Consider the following 20,553-nt stretch of genomic DNA (forward strand, 5'->3'; position numbering starts at 1 on the left):
ATAGATTGTAAGCTTTACAGTAGTAAATGATTTGTAGTGAGTACTAAATTATATAGGAAGAAAGGAATTTTTTTTCACAAGCAGTTAATGACACTGAGACGACATCAGCCATCTCCGTCCAGGTTACATCTGCAACAGTGTGGCATATCTCAATGCATTTAATCTCCGACGATCATGAACATCACCAGGGGCTTAACACGCCACGGTCATGAGTTGATCCATATTGTTTATTGGATGCTTGATTCTCGTGGCCAGGCCAACAATTCGTTTAAGAGATGCAGGGTTGATTGTGAAGTTAATTATTTAAATTCTCAATTATAATTTTGGATTATATTTAAATCTGGGCGATTGCAAGCTAAATAAGAAAATATTCTCTAGATCGATCTAATCCTAGAGCATAAATAAGAACATTATGACTTATAATCTCCAGTGCACGATTGGGTTCTTGATTTTCCTGTGAATCACTCATTTGATACAGAAGAATAAGCTTAATGCAGGAGTATGGTGATTGTGCAGAAAAAAAATTCCTTGATCATCGGCCAGGTTGCAGCTTCTCCCAATACTATAAACGTAAGCACAGCTCCTAAAGCTGGGGATGACTGCTTTGCACGATGATCAAGCTAATCACACCAGTGGAAAACAATGTCCATACTCCAGACCGTAGTAGCTGCTTCGTAATGCAGACCTCACGATCCAAAACAAATAAAATCTCTCGTGTGATTTTGTTCAGGTTATATTATGTTGTCAATAGAAAATTTATTGCGGTTTTAAACACTCCATAGAACATGTGAAGGTTTTCTTTACTAGTTTTTTTTGTGTCATTTAATAATGGAAACATATTTGGGAGCTAACAAGGCCTGGTTATCGATCAACTAGTATAAAGCCAACAGCCAACTGCTAGAGTTTTCATTCATAGGCGCATCGCATATCCACCTCTTTCTCTCTGAAGGCAACTAATTCCATAGGCACAAGTTCTTCCTTTTGCATCGACCATGCCTGGAGCAACTACCGCCGCTATTGTTGACAACCGCCGTGGCACACAGCATTCGGAAGGTCCTGCAACGATCCTCGCCATTGGCACTGCAAACCCGGAAAACATCGTGTGTCAGGATAACTTTGCTGACTACTACTTTGGTCTAACCAAGAGCGAGCACCTTACTGAGCTCAAGGATAAGATGAAGAGGATATGTAAGTAGATCAATAATTGCACTTATCATCATTATTATTAATCATTTTTTACTAACTCTAGTGTGAAAAATTTGCAAATGCTTAAATATCGCGGAGTATATATCATGCTATCATTCGCTATAAACCATACATAAATAATATATTTATGGTATGTAGAGAAAAACGAGGCTATAAACCTTAACTTTTGGATAGGGACCTATATAAATTAAATGTGTGATTTTAATTTTGTTAAGAGAAGTGCTTTCATTATATCATATATTAGTTTTGTAATTGTTCGAACAAAAAAAATAATTGATACTGTCATGGTTTTGTTAAATATGATAGCTGTTCCACCTATTGTCACTTCCTCACCCTACCATCACACATGCAAGCCACAGAACTCGTGTACATATAAGTAAGGAAAGTTACAAAGATTAATCCATTCATCTTACTGAAATAGCACTCACATATGATTTGGAAATTAGTGGGTAGAGTTATGGATGCACGACTACGTCGTCAGACAACTCATGTACTGTTCGAATAAAACTCATGTACTACGACGCTCTTCTGAAAATTTAAACATGTATATCTTCCTAAATATTTGGATAGGACATACAGAGAAATCAAATGTGTGGTTTAGTTTCTTAAGGGAAGTGCTTGCATGTAATTATTCAAGCAAAAAATAATTGGTATTCATATTTTAATTTGAAGCATGTATAAATGTCCAATAATATGTTTTATTTTTTATGTAACCTCACGATTACAAAGTAGTAACAAATTAAATATACACATGGGTTTTCATTTCCATTTCAGGTCACAAATCTGGTATAGAAAAGCGCTACATCCACCTTGACGCGGAGCTTATCAGTGCCCACCCAGAGATCATTGACAAACACTCGCCCTCCCTTGAAACTCGTGTAGACATCGTGGCTACCGAGGTCCCCAAGCTTGCCGAGTCCGCTGCGCGGAAAGCCATTGCTGAGTGGGGCCGTCCGGCCACTGACATCACCCACCTTATTTTTAGCACCTACTCAGGCTGTCGTGCACCTAGTGCCGACCTCCAGTTGGCTTCATTGCTCAAACTACGCCCTTCCGTTTCTCGCACCATTCTTAGTCTCCACGGTTGCTCAGGTGGTGGCAGGGCACTCCAACTCGCAAAGGAGATCGCCGAGAATAACCGCGGTGCGCGTGTCCTCGTAGCTTGCTCCGAGCTGACACTGATATGCTTCTCTACCCCGGACGAAAGCAAAATCATTGGCCATGGACTGTTCGGGGATGGTGCTGGTGCAGTCATTGTTGGTGCCAACCCCTCGGCCGATGGTGAGCGCCCGCTATTCGAGATGGTTGCCGCCTCGCAAACCATGATACCAGGAACCGAGCACGCACTCGGCATGCAAGCCACTAGCAGTGGCATAGATTTTCACCTCTCTATCCAGGTGCCAACGCTGATAAAGGACAACATCCATCAGTGCTTGCTTGATGCGTTCCGATCTGTCGGAAACACAGATCCTAACTGGAACGACCTCTTCTGGGCAGTGCACCCTGGCGGTCGCGCAATCCTTGATAACATAGAAGACAAGCTCCAACTACAGCCATGGAAGCTTGCGGCGAGCCGCCAAGTGCTGAGCGAGTACGGGAACATGAGTGGTGCAACAATCGCATTCGTTCTTGATGAACTACGCCGCCGTCGGGAGAAGGAACAAGACATGCAGCAACAGCCTGAGTGGGGAGTGTTGCTAGCCTTTGGACCTGGAGTCACAATAGAGTCAATCGTGCTGCGTAATCCACTCTCACATGGTTTGAAGGAAAATTAATCACCACTATGAAGAATAAAATGCAAAGGTCGATCGTCTTCTGCACTTTGGGTATTTCACCACGGTAGAGTAATTAGTGTGAGTGCGTGACACTGAATCAATTGATCACGTTTTAAGTGGGATTATGATGTACTGGTATGCATGTTTGTGTTATCAATTCTATTGCATGTTGTAAACAAAGGTCCCTGTATTGTAAAATGATTCTTAATTATCATCATATTTACTCTGAATGTTAATATTTTGGATCCGTAACAAAAATTTGAAATGCCATGTCAGGAGTATTTTTAATTAAAACATTGTGTTCATTCCAAGTTTTTGCAGATGGAGATAGAATTTTTTAAAATAACTTCACGATGATGAAATTAACACTGTAAGTAAATAATATTTTACATGCGAAAAATTGTTAAAACCAAAAGAGAAAAGGGACTACTGTTGATCGGCCGATGATAGCGGAGTTCTTGGAAATGACAATATACCGTCGTGATGTATAGCTTCTGAGAAAGACAAGGCCTATTAGAATATTGTAAAGGAAGTGGGTTGTTGTGTTTTCATGCATGACACAAATATGGTTAGGTGAACTTAATATCAACCTCTTCAAGGCCGGCAGGTTGGAGGTGCTCCTGCGGTGTTCCACTTCCATATTGGATATCACTGTGTATTCTTACTTTGTAGCTTTGTCTTCGTGCCACAATTAGATTGGTTAAGTTACGATGCAGTTTTATCCCGACGGGCAAAGTTCTCGACTATTGGCAAAGTTGAGGCTGCTGATGAGGCACGCTTGATTGCCTTCTCACTTAGCATGATTCCCTCTCTGACATGTGGGGCTGAACCGGTAAAGACCCACGCAAAAGCTAGCGCGTGCGCCTGCACCTGCCACTAGAAAAAGGACAGTACGTGTGGGAGATTGCCGTTGTCAGCTGCATCAAGTCTTGACTCTTGAGGTTAGCTGGGCCAAGCCAATGTGTGCGATTAATTTCCCTTTCCATTGGCATCACACACGAGCGGCCGCTTTGGCGATGTGCACTTGTTGAAGCGACGGCGCGGTGAAGGAAGATGGAGCGAGTATACGTAACCGCAGCGCTTCGGTGATGCGAGAAGTAGCTCCTTTGATGCCGGAGCCGCCAGCATGGGAAGGAGCACCTTCTATACCTCTGTTGGCAGCGCATGAAGTTGTGTCTTTGAGAGGTTTGCGGCTTCTACATATGGCTACAAGTCTACAACCACAGATGATAGGCTATAGAGTATTCATCGATCCGACCGTGTACCAAAACCACCGTAAAACCGCCTAAGGGGGTAAGTGTCTGGTATTTATAGTTAGGTTACGTAACATACCTTGTTTTATAGTTCAGGAATGAATTTTAGACAAAGACAAGAGTTTGAGGGTATTTACGTGCTTGTTTGTTGTCCATATTATCCTATAAGATCTATACTCTACGTTTAGTATCCTGTACATTTCAAGGAGAAGATAAGCATGAAAAATGGAAAGAACTACTCACAAAAAGGAAGTAAAATCAGCTGGCAAACAACAGTTCAAATATCCATGGATCAAAATGGGTGGTAACTGTTGACGCTTTTTCGTAGCCAAGATCACCTAACGATTTACGGTGTAATCAACGGAGTCGCCAAAATCAATAGATCAAAATCGGCTAGTGAAACCGATTTCAAAATTAATTCGCTTTTATGAAATCAAACGACTAATTTACAAGCAAATTAGCAAAGAGGATAAATATCGTACTTATGTGACGACGAACGACTCGTTTCCGAGCAAACTAGCAAAGGATAACCTTCTCGCCTTCGTGGAGAAGCACGACCGTTTTTCAGCGTAAAATGGCAAAGATCAACCCAAATTCTAGAGTTGCTAGAACTCAGCCATGAAAACGAAATAGAAAAGAACTAAAAAGAAAAGAAGATGAATAATAGATTGATAAAATTGTTCGGGGTGCTCCTACTAACCTAATACGCTAGTACATATAGGGATCAAACACCAGGTATTCGGCTTGCACGTTAAACTGAAACAAATCCCTTGGCCGAATACGACTCAATCAGTTACCAAACTTTATCTCTTTCATTCTATCGCCGTAACACACGCTGACGACGGTCTTATTGCAGGCAAATTTACTCGGTAGTCCTCCAACGCCCGTCACCTGCGGGTTGCGGCAAAAGGCCCCGCGTGGATCAAACCGAGCACCTGCAGTGTAACACGAGCCATGCCGCCAGTATCCATCTGCACAAATTCCAGCACCGGCTTGATCACCCTCCTGTGCACAGCTCTATTTGCATTTGTGTACCCTGCAAAACAACTGCCTCGCAAACTAATGCAGCCAGCTAGTAAAATCATCATGCAAGCATTGATCTCAGTCGCCAAATCTCACTCTCCTATGCTACTGCTGCATGCCCAAGCCAATTAAACGGGTGCCGCTCCCCCAGCATCTTACACAGATCAGCCGAGCAATGCATGATAAGTTCCTGCACACATATATTTCAAAGTACTCTCAAGCAAACCACATGATAATTCCAGCAAACTATTCTAAATAAATTGGCCTGCCCATATGTACTAACTAAAAGCCAAATTATGATGCAAACAGCAACCTTCTCAGGTTGCAGCATTGGCATCTGCATTATTTCTGAGGAGATCCCCTGAGGCAGGTATAATATTTTGCACAGAACCAGTGCAACTGCTGAAGACTTTCCAACTACAACTGCTGCAGAGAGTTTATTAGCACAGGGTACGTGATACGTCCTTCTGTACAAAAGAAGACAAACAAAAATAGTGAGTTGACCTACTGACTCTACATTAGCACTTAAGAAGGTTTTAAATAGTCCCTTCAAGAAGCATAGTTTCTCAAGTGCAACTGCACTTGAGAAACAAGGTGAGCAGCTAGCTAACCTAACAAATCAGGCTAGTTAAAGAATGAAGAGATTGTGTACTTTACAGAAATAAGCACTACACCAAGCCAGTGATTTAGAACATTAGAAGCAGGTAAGCACATGGTGACAAGCCAACAACAATGGGTCTCCAGCTCTATAAACCTAACAAACATGGTTTCGCACATAATAGCATTACATGTTTATCTTGCTGAAACAAGCACACAATTCCGTGATAGTGTCCACGAGTAGAACCATGAATCCAAGGCCGCATTCCTCATGCAGCAGGATGCTTTCCTATGGCCATGTTCTTGTGCTGCTCCTGCTGCCTTTCGTCTCTCCAGCCGGCTCATGCACCGAGCAGGAAATGCGCTCCCTACTCCAGTTCCTCGCGGGGCTGTCCCAGGACATCGGCCTCACTGCATCATGGCATAATAGTACAGACTGCTGTTCCTGGGAAGGCATCACCTGCAGCAGAGAAGGGACAGTAGCCGAGGTCTCACTGGCCTCGAGAAGCCTTCAAGGGCACATCTCACCATCGCTTGGTGATCTCACCAGCTTGGTGTGCCTTAACTTGTCCCACAACTCACTGTCTGGTGGCTTACCGCTGGAATTGGTGTCATCCAGCAGCATCGTGGTCCTTGATGTCAGTTTTAACCGTCTCACAGGAGGACTTGGTGAGCTGCCGTCTTCAACCCCTCACCGGCCTCTGCAGGTATTGAACATCTCAAGTAACTTGTTTACAGGACTGTTCCCATCCAACACATGGGAGATGATGAACAATCTGATCATGCTCAATGCCAGCAACAACAGCTTTACTGGGCCGATTCCAACATCATTCTGTGCCAGCGCACCATCTTTTGCTGTGCTTGAACTCAGCTATAACCAATTCAGCGGAAGAATCCCTTTGGGGCTTGGTAATTGCTCCATGCTGACATTGCTGAGTGCTGGCCACAACAACCTCATTGGGGCTCTTCCAGACGATATCTTTGATATTACCTCTTTGAAGCACCTCTGGTTTCCTAATAATCAGTTAGAAGGATCAATTATTGGCATCACCAAGCTAAAAAATCTGGTGACCATAGATCTTGGAGAAAACAGGCTCAATGGCAGTATCCCAAATTCCATAGGACAGCTCAAGACACTGGAGAAGCTCAATTTGGAATACAACAACATGTTTGGAGAGTTGCCATTAACTCTAGGAAATTGCACAAAACTCATGACCATGAACCTCGGGAGCAACAACTTATCAGGAGATCTTGACAATGTCAACTTCTCCACCTTAGGCAATCTAAGGTCCTTAGATCTTATCTGGAATAACTTTACTGGAACAGTTCCAGAAAGTATCTACTCATGCAGAAATCTAACTGCATTACGGTTGTCTTACAACAGGTTCCATGGCCAGCTCTCAGAGAAAATAGGTAATCTGAAGTACCTCACATTTCTATCACTTGTCGGGATCTCTCTAAGAAATATAACAAATGCACTTCAGATACTTCAGAATTGCAGGACCCTAACCACCCTGTTTATTGGATACAACTTTATCCATGAGACCATGCCAAAGGATGATGAGATTTATGGTTTTGAGAATCTTCGGGTTTTTTCCCTGAATGATTGTTCATTGACTGGAAAAATACCTCACTGGTTATCAAAACTGACAAATTTGGAGATGCTATTTTTATATAACAATAAACTAAATGGCCCAGTACCTTACTGGATCAGCAGCCTAAACTTCTTATTCCATATAGACATGTCAAACAACAGTCTTTCAGGGGAAATTCCATTAGCCTTAGTAGAGATGCCAATGTTACAAACAGGCAATGTTGCAACGAAGACCTTTGAGCTGCCTATCTCTAGAAGTCATTCACTTCAGTACCGAATAACTAGTTCTTTCCCTAAAGTGTTGAATCTAGGCATCAATAACTTCACTGGCATGATCCCCAACGAGATTGGTCACTTGAAGGCGCTTCTTCTACTTAATTTGAGTTCCAACAGATTATCTGGAAAGATACCAGATTCAATCTACAACCTCACGAACCTGCAGGTGCTTGACTTGTCAAGAAACAATCTCAATGGTACAATACCTGATGCACTGAACGAATTGCACTTCCTTTCAGTATTCAACATTTCTAACAATGACCTTGAAGGGTCAGTTCCAAATGTCGGCCAGCTTAGCACGTTCCCGAGTAATAGCTTTGAGGGGAACCCAAGATTGTGTGGTCCTATGCTTACACAGCATTGTGATACAACAGAAACACCATTTGTCTCCACAAAACATACCAATAGCATGATTGTCTTTATGATTTCCTTCGGCACATTCTTTGGTGTAGGGGTGTTATATGATCAGATTGTCCTATCAAGGTTTTTCTAGCTCTACTTCAGTTTAGATCATATTTGGTCTACCAGGCCATTGTGCATAGACACGCCAAGCATAGCAAACCAAGACCTGCAACACCATGATAGCTGTCACTATCTCCAGCCATGGCCTGATGATTTCTTAAACCAAAGTTTCAGTAAGATCAATCAATATCTCCAACTGAACATTGTCTACCTATCATTCAAGTCATAAAACAGAGATGAAATTGGAAGGTGTCCATGGGTTAAGACTTAAGAGTGGTCAATGTAAAACTTAGTTGATGTAATTATGTAAGATATTTGACTGTAAGCACCTAAACTGTTTAACAGTGTCATAACTCAATCTTGTGAAAACCAATTGTACAGATTGGATACCTACATGTTTTTTTCCTATAGTATTCACCTTCGTTGGGGACTTTGGGTTTTATAGGCCTATTCCACAGGCCTAACTGCTATGTTATTTGCTAATGATAGGTAGTTAATCTATTTTTCTTGGCCTGGTAAATCATGTTACAATTGATGAATTGAAATACAATAGTACAAGTAATAAGTGGGGACATGTCATGACAAAAGTATCGTTTTCTGCGTTCATCACAGCTAGCCAAACCCTTCAAAAGCTTTTGTAGCTCTACATAAATTGTCTGTTAAAATAGTGCAATTCAACAATTGTATGGTTGGATCACAGAGCGGGCTATAGCAGTAGTTAGCAATGCAGAAGCACATCCCATCAATAAAACCTAAATTCTTTAAGAAAACATTGGTGAAGAAACAGGGGACTTCGGCTCTGCTCGATTTACCTTTAAACAAAGAGAACCTCCGAGCATGGATTCATCCTGACACGCCGCTTCAGCTCGGTCCTTGTGGAGATTATGGGTACCCCATACCCACATGGCATGGTTATCCGATAGTCATAGGGGATAGCTTATATCTATGGAATATGTAACAAATCATGACTTAGGTATTACGTTTCCTTTTATATTATGGAGCGGCCTAAAGTCCTGATTTGATAATATTGTAAAATAGATTTAAGAAACCAATACCGTTTGTTAAGGTTTCTATCTTGTAATCCTGCCCCCCATCCTATATAAGGTGGGCTGGAGGCTCTCTAGGGGGCATGAGACAACTAGATCGTCAGATCTATACTACACCTGGCGGATTCAAATCCCCAAACAGGAGTAGGGTATTACCTCTCATTGAGAGGGCCTGAACCTATCTAAATCCTTGTATCCGCATCCATCCACTTTTAGGTCTCGTGCGCTACCCCATTTTATTATTGCCGAATTCATGTTTCGACAGTTGGCGCGCCAGGTAGGGGTACGCCAAGTTATCTATCAAGAAGTGCGATGGAATCAACCTATGTCGTCAACATCATCTTCGCTCGAGACTCGAGTCGTCTGGTTTCTGTGCCATTGGAATTACTTTTCGATCTAATCAATCTACGACCGGACGTTAGTCGCCGAGTCATCCTGCTAATCGGCAAGAGCAGAAGCCACTACAACAAGCATGCAATGCAATCTCAATTCCACCGTGCAATAGATCAACTCCTATCTACCAGTATCCAATATTAAATTGTTCCGGCAGTTTGAAGCGGCCGGGGTCGACGTGGACTCGGACTCCAAACCAGAACCATTAAGCAACTGCACGTCATCAAGCAGGAATAGATGGAAGAATCTACTGTAGTCATGTATGCTCTTGATGGTGCATAACTTGGCCTTACAGTACGTGTTTCCAGTCACGAAGCTATCTACCGGCCAAACAGTTTTTATTTTTCTACAAAGCGCAAGCATTCATCAAGGCACCCAGCTTGGTGTCGAGGTTATCAAGATCGCGATCTGACTATTCCAAGTCGATTTATAGTTTTTGCCAAAATTCCGGTTGCTAGACCTTTGAATCAAGAGCTTCTGGGTCACAAACCACTACCAGGTTTATCGTTTTAAATATTCTTGCATAAATTAGATTAATTCACATATCACTAATTGTAATTTGATCTATTATTTTATGCATGTGCCGCCGGCCACCTTCGTCGCTGCCGACTGGTTTCTCGTCTCCACGGTTGGTGTGCGCCGCCGCCGTTGCTGATGGCGACATATCTTCACCGCCGGCTTGCTTTCACCGCCGCCGACTGGTTTTCCTCGCCTTCACGGTTGGATGGCCTATTATACCGCTACTGCTGGACGTCTACGACTTCACCGCCAGCCGGCCTCCATCGCCGCTGACTGGTGTCCTCGCCTATACGGTTGGTTGGTCACCACCACCATTCATGGGCGTCCACGTCTTCATCGACCGACTTGCCTTCGCCGCCGCCGATTGGTGACTCCACCTACACGGCTGGCCTATTATGCCGATGTTGTTGGGCGTCGACGACTTCACCATCGGCCTACCTTCGTCGCCGCCAACTGGTATCCTCGCCTATACGGTTGGTTGGTCATACCACAGTTCATGGGCGTCCACGTCTTCACCGACCGGCTTGCCTTCGCCGCTGCCGATTGGTGACTCCGCCTACACGGCTGGCCTATTATGCCGCCGTTGTTAGGCATCTACTACTTCACCGCTGGCCTGCCTCCGTCGCCACCGACTGGTGTCCTCGCCTATACGGTTGGTTGGTCACACCACCGTTCAAGGGCGTCCACGTCTTCACCGACCGGCTTGCCTTTGCCACCTCCGACTGGTGTCTCCGCCTACATGGCTGGCCTATTATGCCGCCGTTGTTGGGCGTCTACTACTTCGCCGCCGGCCTGCCTCCGTCGCTGGCGACTGGTGTCCTCGCCTATACGGTTGGTTGGTCACACCACAGTTCATGGGCGTCCACGTCTTCACCGACCGGCTTGCCTTTGCCGCCGCCGACTGGTGTCTCCGCCTACACGGCTGGCCTATTACGCCACCATTGATTGGCGTCTACGACATCACCGCTGGCCTGCCTCTGTCACCGCTGACCGGTGTCCTCGCCTACATGGTTGGTTGGTCACACCACCGTTCATGGGCGTCTACATCTTCACCGACCGGCCTGCCTTTATCGCCGCCGACTGGTGCTTTCGCCTATACGGTTGGTGGACTCTACCGTCGCTAATGGGCGTCTTCGCTTTCACCGTCGACCGGTTTCCCCGCCTACAAGGCTGGTCTATGATGCTGTCATTGTTGGGCGTCCACGTCTTTCGCTGTCGACCGCCTTCGCCACCGCCGACTGGTGTCTTCATTATTATTGATGGACGACGTTGTTCCCACATTGGCCACCTCTGCCATCACTAAGGGGAATATTACAAAGCTAAGTCATCATTAATTTTCTTTATATGATATTTTCTTTTTCCTCTGCCTCACTACATCAACTGGTTCGCCGTTGACTAGATCCAGATCCAGATATGCATAAAAGGGATTCATGACTTTAAGCTTATCTCCTACGCTTCAGGAATGGATCAGTCAGAACATCACCGACCGGCTTGCCTTCTCCGCCGCCGACTGGTGTCTTCGCCTACACGGCTAGCCTTTTATGCCACCGATTGTCGGGCGTCTACGTCTTCACTGACCGGCTTGCCTTCGCCGCCGCCAACTGGTGTCTTCACCTGCACGGCTGGCCTATTATGCCACCGTTCGTTGGGCGTCTACGTCTTCACCGACCGGCTTGCCTTCGCCGCCGCCTACTGGTGTCTACGCCTGCACGGCTGGCCTATTATGCCACCGATCGTTGGGCGTCTACGTCTTCACCGACCGGCTTGCCTCGTCCGTCGCCGACTGGTGTTTTCGCCTATACGGTTAGTTGGTCACACCTCTGTTGTTGGGCGTCTACGTCTTTACCGACCGGCTGCCTCGTCCGTCGCCGACTGGTGTTTTCACCTATACGGTTGGTTGGTCACACCACCGTTGTTGGACGTCTACGTCTTCACCGCCGACTCGCCTTCGCCGCTGCCGACTGGTGTCTCCGCCTGCACGGCTGGCCTATTATGCCGCCGTTGTTGGGCGTCTACGTCTTCACCGACCGACCGTCTCGTATGACGCCAACTGGTGATATCGTCTTCACGGTTGGCCACGTCGCCGCCACCGCTAATAGGCATCATCATCTTCAACGCAAGCTGTCTGCGTCTGCTGCCGACCGGTTTCTTCACTTCCATGGCTGCATGATTCTTCCAGTGTTGATTGGCCTTATCGTCTTCACCGCCGGTTGTCTCATTTGCTGCTGACTAGTGCAGTCGCCTCTACTGCTGGTTTATATTGCTACCACTACTGATGGACGTCATCGTTTTCATTGCTGGCCGCCTTGTCTGACGCCGACTGGCTTGTTCACCTCCACAGCTGCGCGTCTTCGTCATCATTGACTGGCGTCATCGTCATCGCTGGTTTGCCTTCGGCGCCGCCCATGGTGTCTTCACTATCATGGCTGGCCTATTTTGCCGCTGTTAAAGAACGTCTTCGTTTTCATCATCATTCTACTTCTTCCGTTGCCGACTGGTTATGCCGCCGCCAACTGGTGTTTTTATCTTCACAACCACGTGTCTTTGCTACCGGTTTGCTTCTGTTGCCGCCGACTCGTGTTCACTTCATCACGGCTATGCAACTTTGTCGCCATGGTGGAACGACTTCATATTTATTATCTTCGGCATCGGCAAACACTATTGCCTCTACTTCGCAAGTTTTGCTACTTCACCAGCCACGACGTCTATAAGAGCTTCGATATCTCGGCATGCGTCACCAAATATGATGCCGTATTATTTTACTACAACAAGTGGTGTTCAAATCTTCAATATTTTTACTCGGACATCTTCAACATGCATCTTCACTTTTGATTGCAATGACTACTCGACGACAAGAAGCTACAGTTCTCGACTCTATGTTCAGTTGTTTCCCAACTAACCAAAGAGTCGGGGGCTATACAAATACAAGACACTCAAATCAACCAACGAGTTCTATGGAATCTACTTCAGGAGTTATAAGTTTTGTCTTTGCTTCAGAGCAAGTGTTCTACTTCAGCAACTCCAATGATTTCACCGGCAATTTTGGCTTCTCCACACCACCACAATCTACTCCAAAATTTTCAAGTATCAAGTTTGAGATTCTATCTACATGTCCGGGAGTTTAGAGTTATCAACCAATCAGCTCAGTTTTTATGAGTTGGACAACAGCATTTACTTTCCTTCAAGTGAAGCATCTGCAACAGCTACAACTCCAAGTTCTACTACCATCTTTATAAATCAAGAGGTGTAGCATCAATCTCAGTTATGCACACGCTAACGTCAAGAAAACTATTCGAGCTTCGCCATCTTCTCAACAATTTGAAGGATTATTGTCACTGACATCATCACCAACACCTCTACTTCATCGGCCCTGACGTCTCCACCGTTGCTAAGGGGTGACTACATCTTCGCCTTCGGTTGCTTTTGTCATCACCAACTTTCATTGCTGACTTGTTATTTCGCCTTGACGGTTGACCTACTATGCAAACGCTGATGGGCATCTTCGTCATTATCATCGGCTGCTACACTGCTATTGACTGGATCACCGACATCGTCATCTTCATCAATATCCTGTCAAGCCTCTTCAACATAGCCTATTCTACTGCTGTTTGATGGGTAACTTCGTCATCATAGTTGATCATCTCTGTTGCTGCTTATCATCATTACTGTCGGTTGCGTTTGTCGTCGCCGACTATTTTCTTCATCTTCATGATTGGTGGATTTCGCCATCACTGTTGATGCGCGTCTATGTCTTCATCGTCGGCTTGCTTTCGTCGCCACCGACTGCTCTGTCGTTGTTGTTGGGCGCGTTGATCTTCACTGCTAGCTGACCTGACTGCTGCCGACTGATTTCTTCGCCTCCACGGCTATGCGACTTCATCACCTTTGATTGGTGTCACTATTTTTACTACCACTGACATCTTCCGTCACCTCTGGTGGGCATTTTTATCTCTATATTGGTCATCTTGTCTCTATTCCAACTGCGTCAGCTACCATCAATGGACAATTGTGACTAGGATAGAAGGACAAGCTATATGCTCAGGGGCTTACTAGCTTAAACACAAGTACATACCTTCAATTTGGACTTGTTCCGGATACATGCAACATGAATTCATGATCATGGGTCTATTTTCTATGCTCAAAGACTAGACTATTTATTATTCCCCGTAAGGGTTATCAACCGAATGCTTGTGCCAGTCGGGATTCAATTTTTATATATATTTTGGAGTATTCCATAAGGGATAATCACTCAGATCAGAAGCTATTCATATGAGCTACACTTGGTCTATATTACCCGGAAGATTTATTACTCGGGAGCATATTACATGCGTCATCCTTTAAAGGGTGTCGAAGGCATATTTTTTGGCCTAGGCCTAATATGTCTGCAGCCCATATTTTCAGGTGTGGCCTGTCACGTTCTTTCAGGGACTTAGGCACTTTATGCTTAGGCCAAAGTGCGCGTGATCAAGTGCCCAATACCTTAAAATCCTTTTATACCGCAGTTACTCAACTTTTTAGGAGTTGGTACAATGCATCTTAAAATGTGTCAAACAACAAAGCTTTATATAGCTGCCCCGCTGACTTTTTTATATAAGTCAAGGTGTTGTTTGGGTTTTTAAGCAATTGATTAGATACAATATCATTGCTTTTTGCCATGTAAGTGCGCATTTTTATTGACCAATATTATGGCTTAGGCTGATTATATATTATGGTCATTTTATAGGCGGTTGGTAAATCCTTTATGAGTTTATTTACTCGGATTTTACACCACATATGACGTATATTTCCAGGTGTGGTGAAACCATGTATCTTTTAGGGACTTAAGCACATCTGTTAAAGCAGTGTGCGCATGGCTTATGCCCAATGCTTTGGAAATCTCTTTATTCACAGCATTCAAGCTCTGTTTTGCTATGTGAATTTTCAATGATGTAGTCAGCTTTAGGTTGCTCGCATCAATTTTTACAAAGCAGTCGGTATATCATCTGGATCATGTTATTTGAGGATTCACACCGCATATGCTATATATTGATATCAAGTCATTTGGTTGACTATAATTATCAAAAACCACTCAGTTGGTTGGATTATTTATTCCTTGACTATATGCTTGGTTTGTTCAACTAACTACATGGTCGGGGGCTACACCTATTAGGTGCATCTACTCGATGCACCTAAATTTACATTCAATTATTTTTCAGCCCTCCATAGTCTTCAGATTTGGTAAAAGTACTCAGGAGACCATGGCAAAGATGATTGAAGCACTCGGCTTTGGAGTAATCTAGTTCGAGAGAAGATTATCTTTTCGACTGTGAAGGTCTTAAGGGCTATTGTGGAGATTATGGGTACCCCATACGCACACGGCATGGTTATCCGACTAGTCATAGGGGATAGCTTATATCTATGGAATATGTAACAAATTATGACTTGGGTATTACGTTTTCTTTTATATTATGGAGCGGCCTAAAGTCCTGGTTTGATAATATTGTAAAATAGATTTAGGAAACCGATACCGTATTGGTTAAGGTTTCTATCTTGTAATCCTGCCCCCATCCTATATAAGATGGGCAGGAGGCCCTCTAGGGGGCATGAGACAACTAGATTGTCAGATCTATACTACACCCGGCGGATTCAAATCCCCAAACAGGAGTAGGGTATTACCTCTCATTGAGAGGGCTTGAACCTGTCTAAATCCTTGTCTCCGCATCCATCCACTTTTAGGTCTCGTGCGCTACCCCCTTTTATTATTGCCGAATTCATGTTTCGACAGTCCTCCTCTCAAATCCGGTAAGCGGCGCGTGCGAATACCTTCTAGGGTTTGTAGATCGCCCCCCATTTCGCGCGAGGGCGAGGAACTGGGAAATGATTATCCTTGAGTGGCAGGAAGAGACGAACTCGGGCATTAGAGCAGAGATGCTGCCAGTGCGAGGGCGCCGGATCCAGTGCCTTGATAGAGTTGGATTCGCGAACCAGAAACGAGGATCAGCAGCGGCGGCGGCAGCGGCAGTGGAGCAACTGTCAAGCATGGCGAGACTTTGTTTGGGCCTGAAAGGCGGCAGACACCTGAAAGCATTGGAATAAGTTCACCCGCCGTACCTCAACTTTACGTCGAGTGACATTCCTAATCTAATCTTCACCCCTAAACTATACAAAACGTGTAATTTAGATTCCATAGCAATATGAATATCTAGTTTTGCTGAAGTGACATCCTAGTCAGAAAAAATAAAAATAATATAGGGCCCATATATAAATGAGAAAAAAATGTGGGTCCACATCTCATCTTTCTTCTCTTTTCTTCTCTCTTCACTCACGGTCCCGACGAAATGCGGCACGCCGGTGCCATCTCCTGCGGTCAAGGCGGCGGACGGCGGGACCATGCGTGCGGGCGACAACGTGGGCACGACCACCACTGTGGCAGCGGACCGGAGCGAGCGGGTGGTGACCTTGGAGTCGCGCAGCAGCATGAGCACACCGGGGTGAAGGAAGCAGTGGTGGCGGCGTTCATCGGCGTGGGCCCTTGGCGAGCCTGGGTGACCGGCGTGGCGCTGGTGATGAGCCGCCACAGGGGCTGCTGCTGGATCCACGTGTCGGCAGCGCCACCATTGCTCCCGAGGGCGGAGGCGGCTGGATCCGCGCACCGACGGCACCCGTCCCCTCAGAGCACCGCCGCGGCTCTCGATGGCGGAGGGGCTAGATCCTTCCAGAGCATGGTGGCCAACACTGTTTTAGTAGGGTCTCCGCGGGGCTCTCATATTCTTCACGTCAGTATTAGGGGCTCAAGACCCCGCCGCCTCCTTGCTGAATCCACCCTAGCCCGACACCCCGGAAAAGAACCCTGCCGCGCCCTCCACCGGCAGGATCTGCGCGCCGATGACTATATCAGCCAGCTTCCTCGGCGAAGGAGGATTCCGAGGGCCGCCGCTGAATGGCGGAGCCAATCACCCACGAGCTCGTCCGTGGCGGGGGCCCGTGGGGGCGTTTGCTGCCACCTCCGCCTCTGCCGCGACTGCGACGACGTGCCGACGAGTTCGTCCGCTCGCTGGGGCCCGTGGAGGAGTTCACCGCCTCCGTCGTGACGCCCACGCCTGCCAAAGCCTCGCCCTTTAGCTACATCATCACCTTAATCAATTCGAGTAGGTGCGTCGAGCACCTGGCAACGATAGACAGGATGCCACCCTCATCAAATCCCTTATCCCTTGAACCCCATTTCTATGGTGTCCCGGCAGCGATGGACGTGATGCCCCCGTGACCACACGAGATGGCGCCGACGTGCCGCATTTCGCCAGGAACGTGAAAGAAGAGAGAAGAAGAGAAGAAAGAAGGAAAGATGCAGACCCCACTTTTTTTCTTCTCACTTGTATGTGGGCCCCATAATATTTTTATTTTTTATTTTATTGACTAATATTCATATTTCTATTGGACCTAAATTGCACGTATAGTTTAGGAGCAAATATATCTGAAATTGAGGATTAGAGATGTGATACAAACTCGACGTAAAGTGGAGGGACCGCTGGTGAACTTGTTCTGCGAGCATTTGCATTTGTTTGGGCCTGAAATGGCGGCGAGATTTATTTTTGCTGGGCCCAAATCAACATGGCCCACTAAGTTTACACTCCTTGACTTCTTCCTGTAAAAGCTATTGTCCCGTGGAATAAGCCAAATGATATATTTGCAAGTGAAAAGTAATTTACGAATAAAACTTTTATATACGTGTTTTTAGCAATCTAAAAGCAAAAACTGAAAAATACACTTCGATGAAAAACCCCAACATCAACTTTAAATTAAAAATTAAAAATTAAAATTTTGGTTGATAAATATAAGCATAAGCGAAAAGATGGGGCCCAATCCTACGCGGACATGTGAGTTATTTTAAGTTGTGCGTGCTGCGGCACCTTGCTTAATTTAATATTCTAAAAAGTAATTTAATATTTCAACATTGAGCTTAATTATTTAATCTTTCATTACTTATGGTACCATCCATCAAAATAATTTAACCAAACATTGTAAAAATACTTATAATATTATTAGAAATTTAATTTTATCCTCAAATAATTAAAATATTATTGATGTAACCTGTTATAACTAAATTTTACTAAGTTAGACACTAATATTAGGATGTTATGTAGGTCCGTGTGTCAAATTGATGTTAAGTAGATTTACATAGGCTCAATCAAACGTATCAAATATAGAATAAGAAATGTTTCTTGTACCTTTGAAAAACGTGTAAAATCGAAAGAGAGTACGGCATATATAAATATAAAATAATGAAGGAATAAAATAAAGAAAAGGTATGTATAAGTGTAATTTGCACATACGACATGTCCCGTGCCACGACGCGTGCGCTGTGACAACATAATCGGACTTTAACCTAGCATAATTAGTCATATCGTTTTGGATTTAGGTTCGCACGCACAAGTTCGTACACAATGATGAGATATATCTATAAGTTTGTATATTACTCCCTTCGTCTCATTGTAAGTACAACCATAATTTTTCGTACGCAATTTTAACTGTCCATCTTATTTAAAAAAAATTTAAAAAAATTAAAAACATAAGTCACGAGTAAAGTACTATTCATGTTTTATTATCTCATAACAACAAAAATACTAATTATACAAAATTTTCAAATAACACGAACGATTAAAGTGGGACGCGGAAACTTATGGTTGCACTTAAAATACGACGGAGGGAGTAAGCCCTTGTTTAGTTCCCGACCTTTTCTTCGAACTTCCAACTTTTTCCATCACATCAAAACTTTCCTACACACATAAACTTCTAACTTTTTTCTTCAAACTTTCAATTTTAGTCAAACGTCAAATTTTAACGTGGAACTAAACACACTCTAAATTATATCCACTGACAAGCTTATACATCACCAACGTAATAATGTACTAGTGAAAATATATTACTCCAATACTTTATTTGTAAAATAAAACTGACCTATCTTTGTTAGCAACAGCAATGCATAGTACGGAAGTGTGCATTAGGCTATATTTAGATTAGTGGTGTAAAGTTTTTGGCGTGTCACATCGGATATACGAACACACATTTGAAATATTAAACATAGTCTAATAACAAAACAAATTATATAATCCACTTGTTAACCGTGAGACGAATTTATTAAGCCTAATTAATCTGTTATTAGCAAATGTTTACTGTAGCATCACATTGTCAAATCATGACGCAATTAGACATAAAAGATTCGTATTTACACCCAATCTGTGTAATTATTTATTTATTCATCTATATTTAATACTCCATGCATGTGTCTAAACATTCGATGTGACATTAGTAAAACTAGCTGGGTGGCCCGCGCAATTACGCGGCTAGTGCCCATATAAAATTATATATTTTTAATATGATTTTACTTCAAATTTATTAAATAGTTATCTCGTTGTCTTAAGATTTTTAAAGACTAAACCTTATTATCCTCGTGTTTTTAATTTTTTTTAGTTTTTAAAAGTCACAACAATTGCTACCCCTTACTTCTGTCATATTATTATTTATTTGCTTGCTCGATCTACCACTGTTTTCTATTTATTCTCCTTAGAATCTTTAAAAATCGGATCTAAAAACTTATAGGTTTTAGAGTTTATTGTCCTGTTGGGCATCTTTTTTATAATTTCTAGATGTCCCGTCAAACACTGCCATTATACTCATCTATGACCATCCACTGCATCTTCTTTATTGTCATTGTTATTTTAAAAATCGAACATATCGTTTAGGTTTTTTTTACTCCTCTATGGCTCACCCGTTGCCGCCCTTATTTATTGTCATTGAGATTTTAAAATCAAACAGGATTATCATTCGGGTTTATTTTTTTTACTTTTTAGAAACTCGAACCTTTAAAGAAAAATTGGAGTTGTCTTTTTGGGTTTCATTTTTTTTATAATTTTTAGAAATCCTGTCAAACGCTGCTACTATACTCCTCTATGACCCGTTCGCCGCATACTCTTTATTGTCATTAGGATTGTAAAAGTCGAACATAACTATCGTTGGAATTCATTTTTTTTTACTTTCTAGAAGAGTCACCAACCATCGGCAACTTTGCCATTGTACTCCTATACGACCCGCCCGCTGCCTCTCATTTTTATTATTATTGAGATTTTAAAAATTAAATATAATTATCATTGGGTTTATTTTTTTACTTTTCTAGAAGTCCTGCCACCCGTCTTGACCAATTGCTTCACATACGACCTGCCCGTTACTTCTTTTTAGTCGTAATTAGGATTCTATTTGGTGTTTTATTAATAGTTTTTAGATGTCCCATCAACCGCCATCACTTTGCTCCTCTATAGGTATGTTACTTAATTATTCTCGTCATGTGTTTAAGATGGTCTTTTCTTTTAGTAATCTTTATTTTTTTTATCCAATTTTAGTTATTTATAAATTTTTTCCTTGCTGATATCTTATTT

The 20,553-nt window shown here is 43.5% G+C and overlaps 2 protein-coding genes across 2 annotated transcripts; both read left to right on the plus strand.

The window, feature by feature from the left end:
• The first annotated feature begins 928 nt into the window (after positions 1-928).
• On the plus strand, positions 929-3,217 carry LOC127753227 (bisdemethoxycurcumin synthase-like). The gene is made up of 2 exons (XM_052278700.1): positions 929-1,188; positions 1,981-3,217. Exons 1-2 carry the CDS (start codon positions 993-995, stop codon positions 2,979-2,981), a joined length of 1,197 nt encoding a protein of 398 aa, XP_052134660.1. The 5' UTR covers positions 929-992; the 3' UTR covers positions 2,982-3,217.
• A 2,918-nt stretch (positions 3,218-6,135) lies between these two features.
• Positions 6,136-8,217, plus strand: LOC127785597 (receptor-like protein 2). Its single transcript, XM_052312993.1, has one exon. The coding sequence runs from the start codon at positions 6,136-6,138 to the stop codon at positions 8,215-8,217; it is 2,082 nt and encodes a 693-aa protein (XP_052168953.1).
• The last annotated feature ends 12,336 nt before the right edge of the window (positions 8,218-20,553 follow it).

The sequence above is a fragment of the Oryza glaberrima genome, chromosome 10 (assembly GCF_000147395.1).
Source record: "Oryza glaberrima chromosome 10, OglaRS2, whole genome shotgun sequence".
Classification (NCBI taxonomy): domain Eukaryota; kingdom Viridiplantae; phylum Streptophyta; class Magnoliopsida; order Poales; family Poaceae; genus Oryza; species Oryza glaberrima.

Excerpts from the sequence above, each read along its gene's own strand:
- LOC127753227 (XM_052278700.1), top strand. The coding sequence starts at position 993 with ATGCCTGGAGCAACTACCGCCGCTATTGTTGACAACCGCCGTGGCACA. Across the intron at positions 1,189-1,980 it reads GGATAAGATGAAGAGGATAT|GTCACAAATCTGGTATAGAA; the intron begins GTAAGTAGATCA and ends TTTCCATTTCAG.
- LOC127785597 (XM_052312993.1), top strand. The coding sequence starts at position 6,136 with ATGCTTTCCTATGGCCATGTTCTTGTGCTGCTCCTGCTGCCTTTCGTC.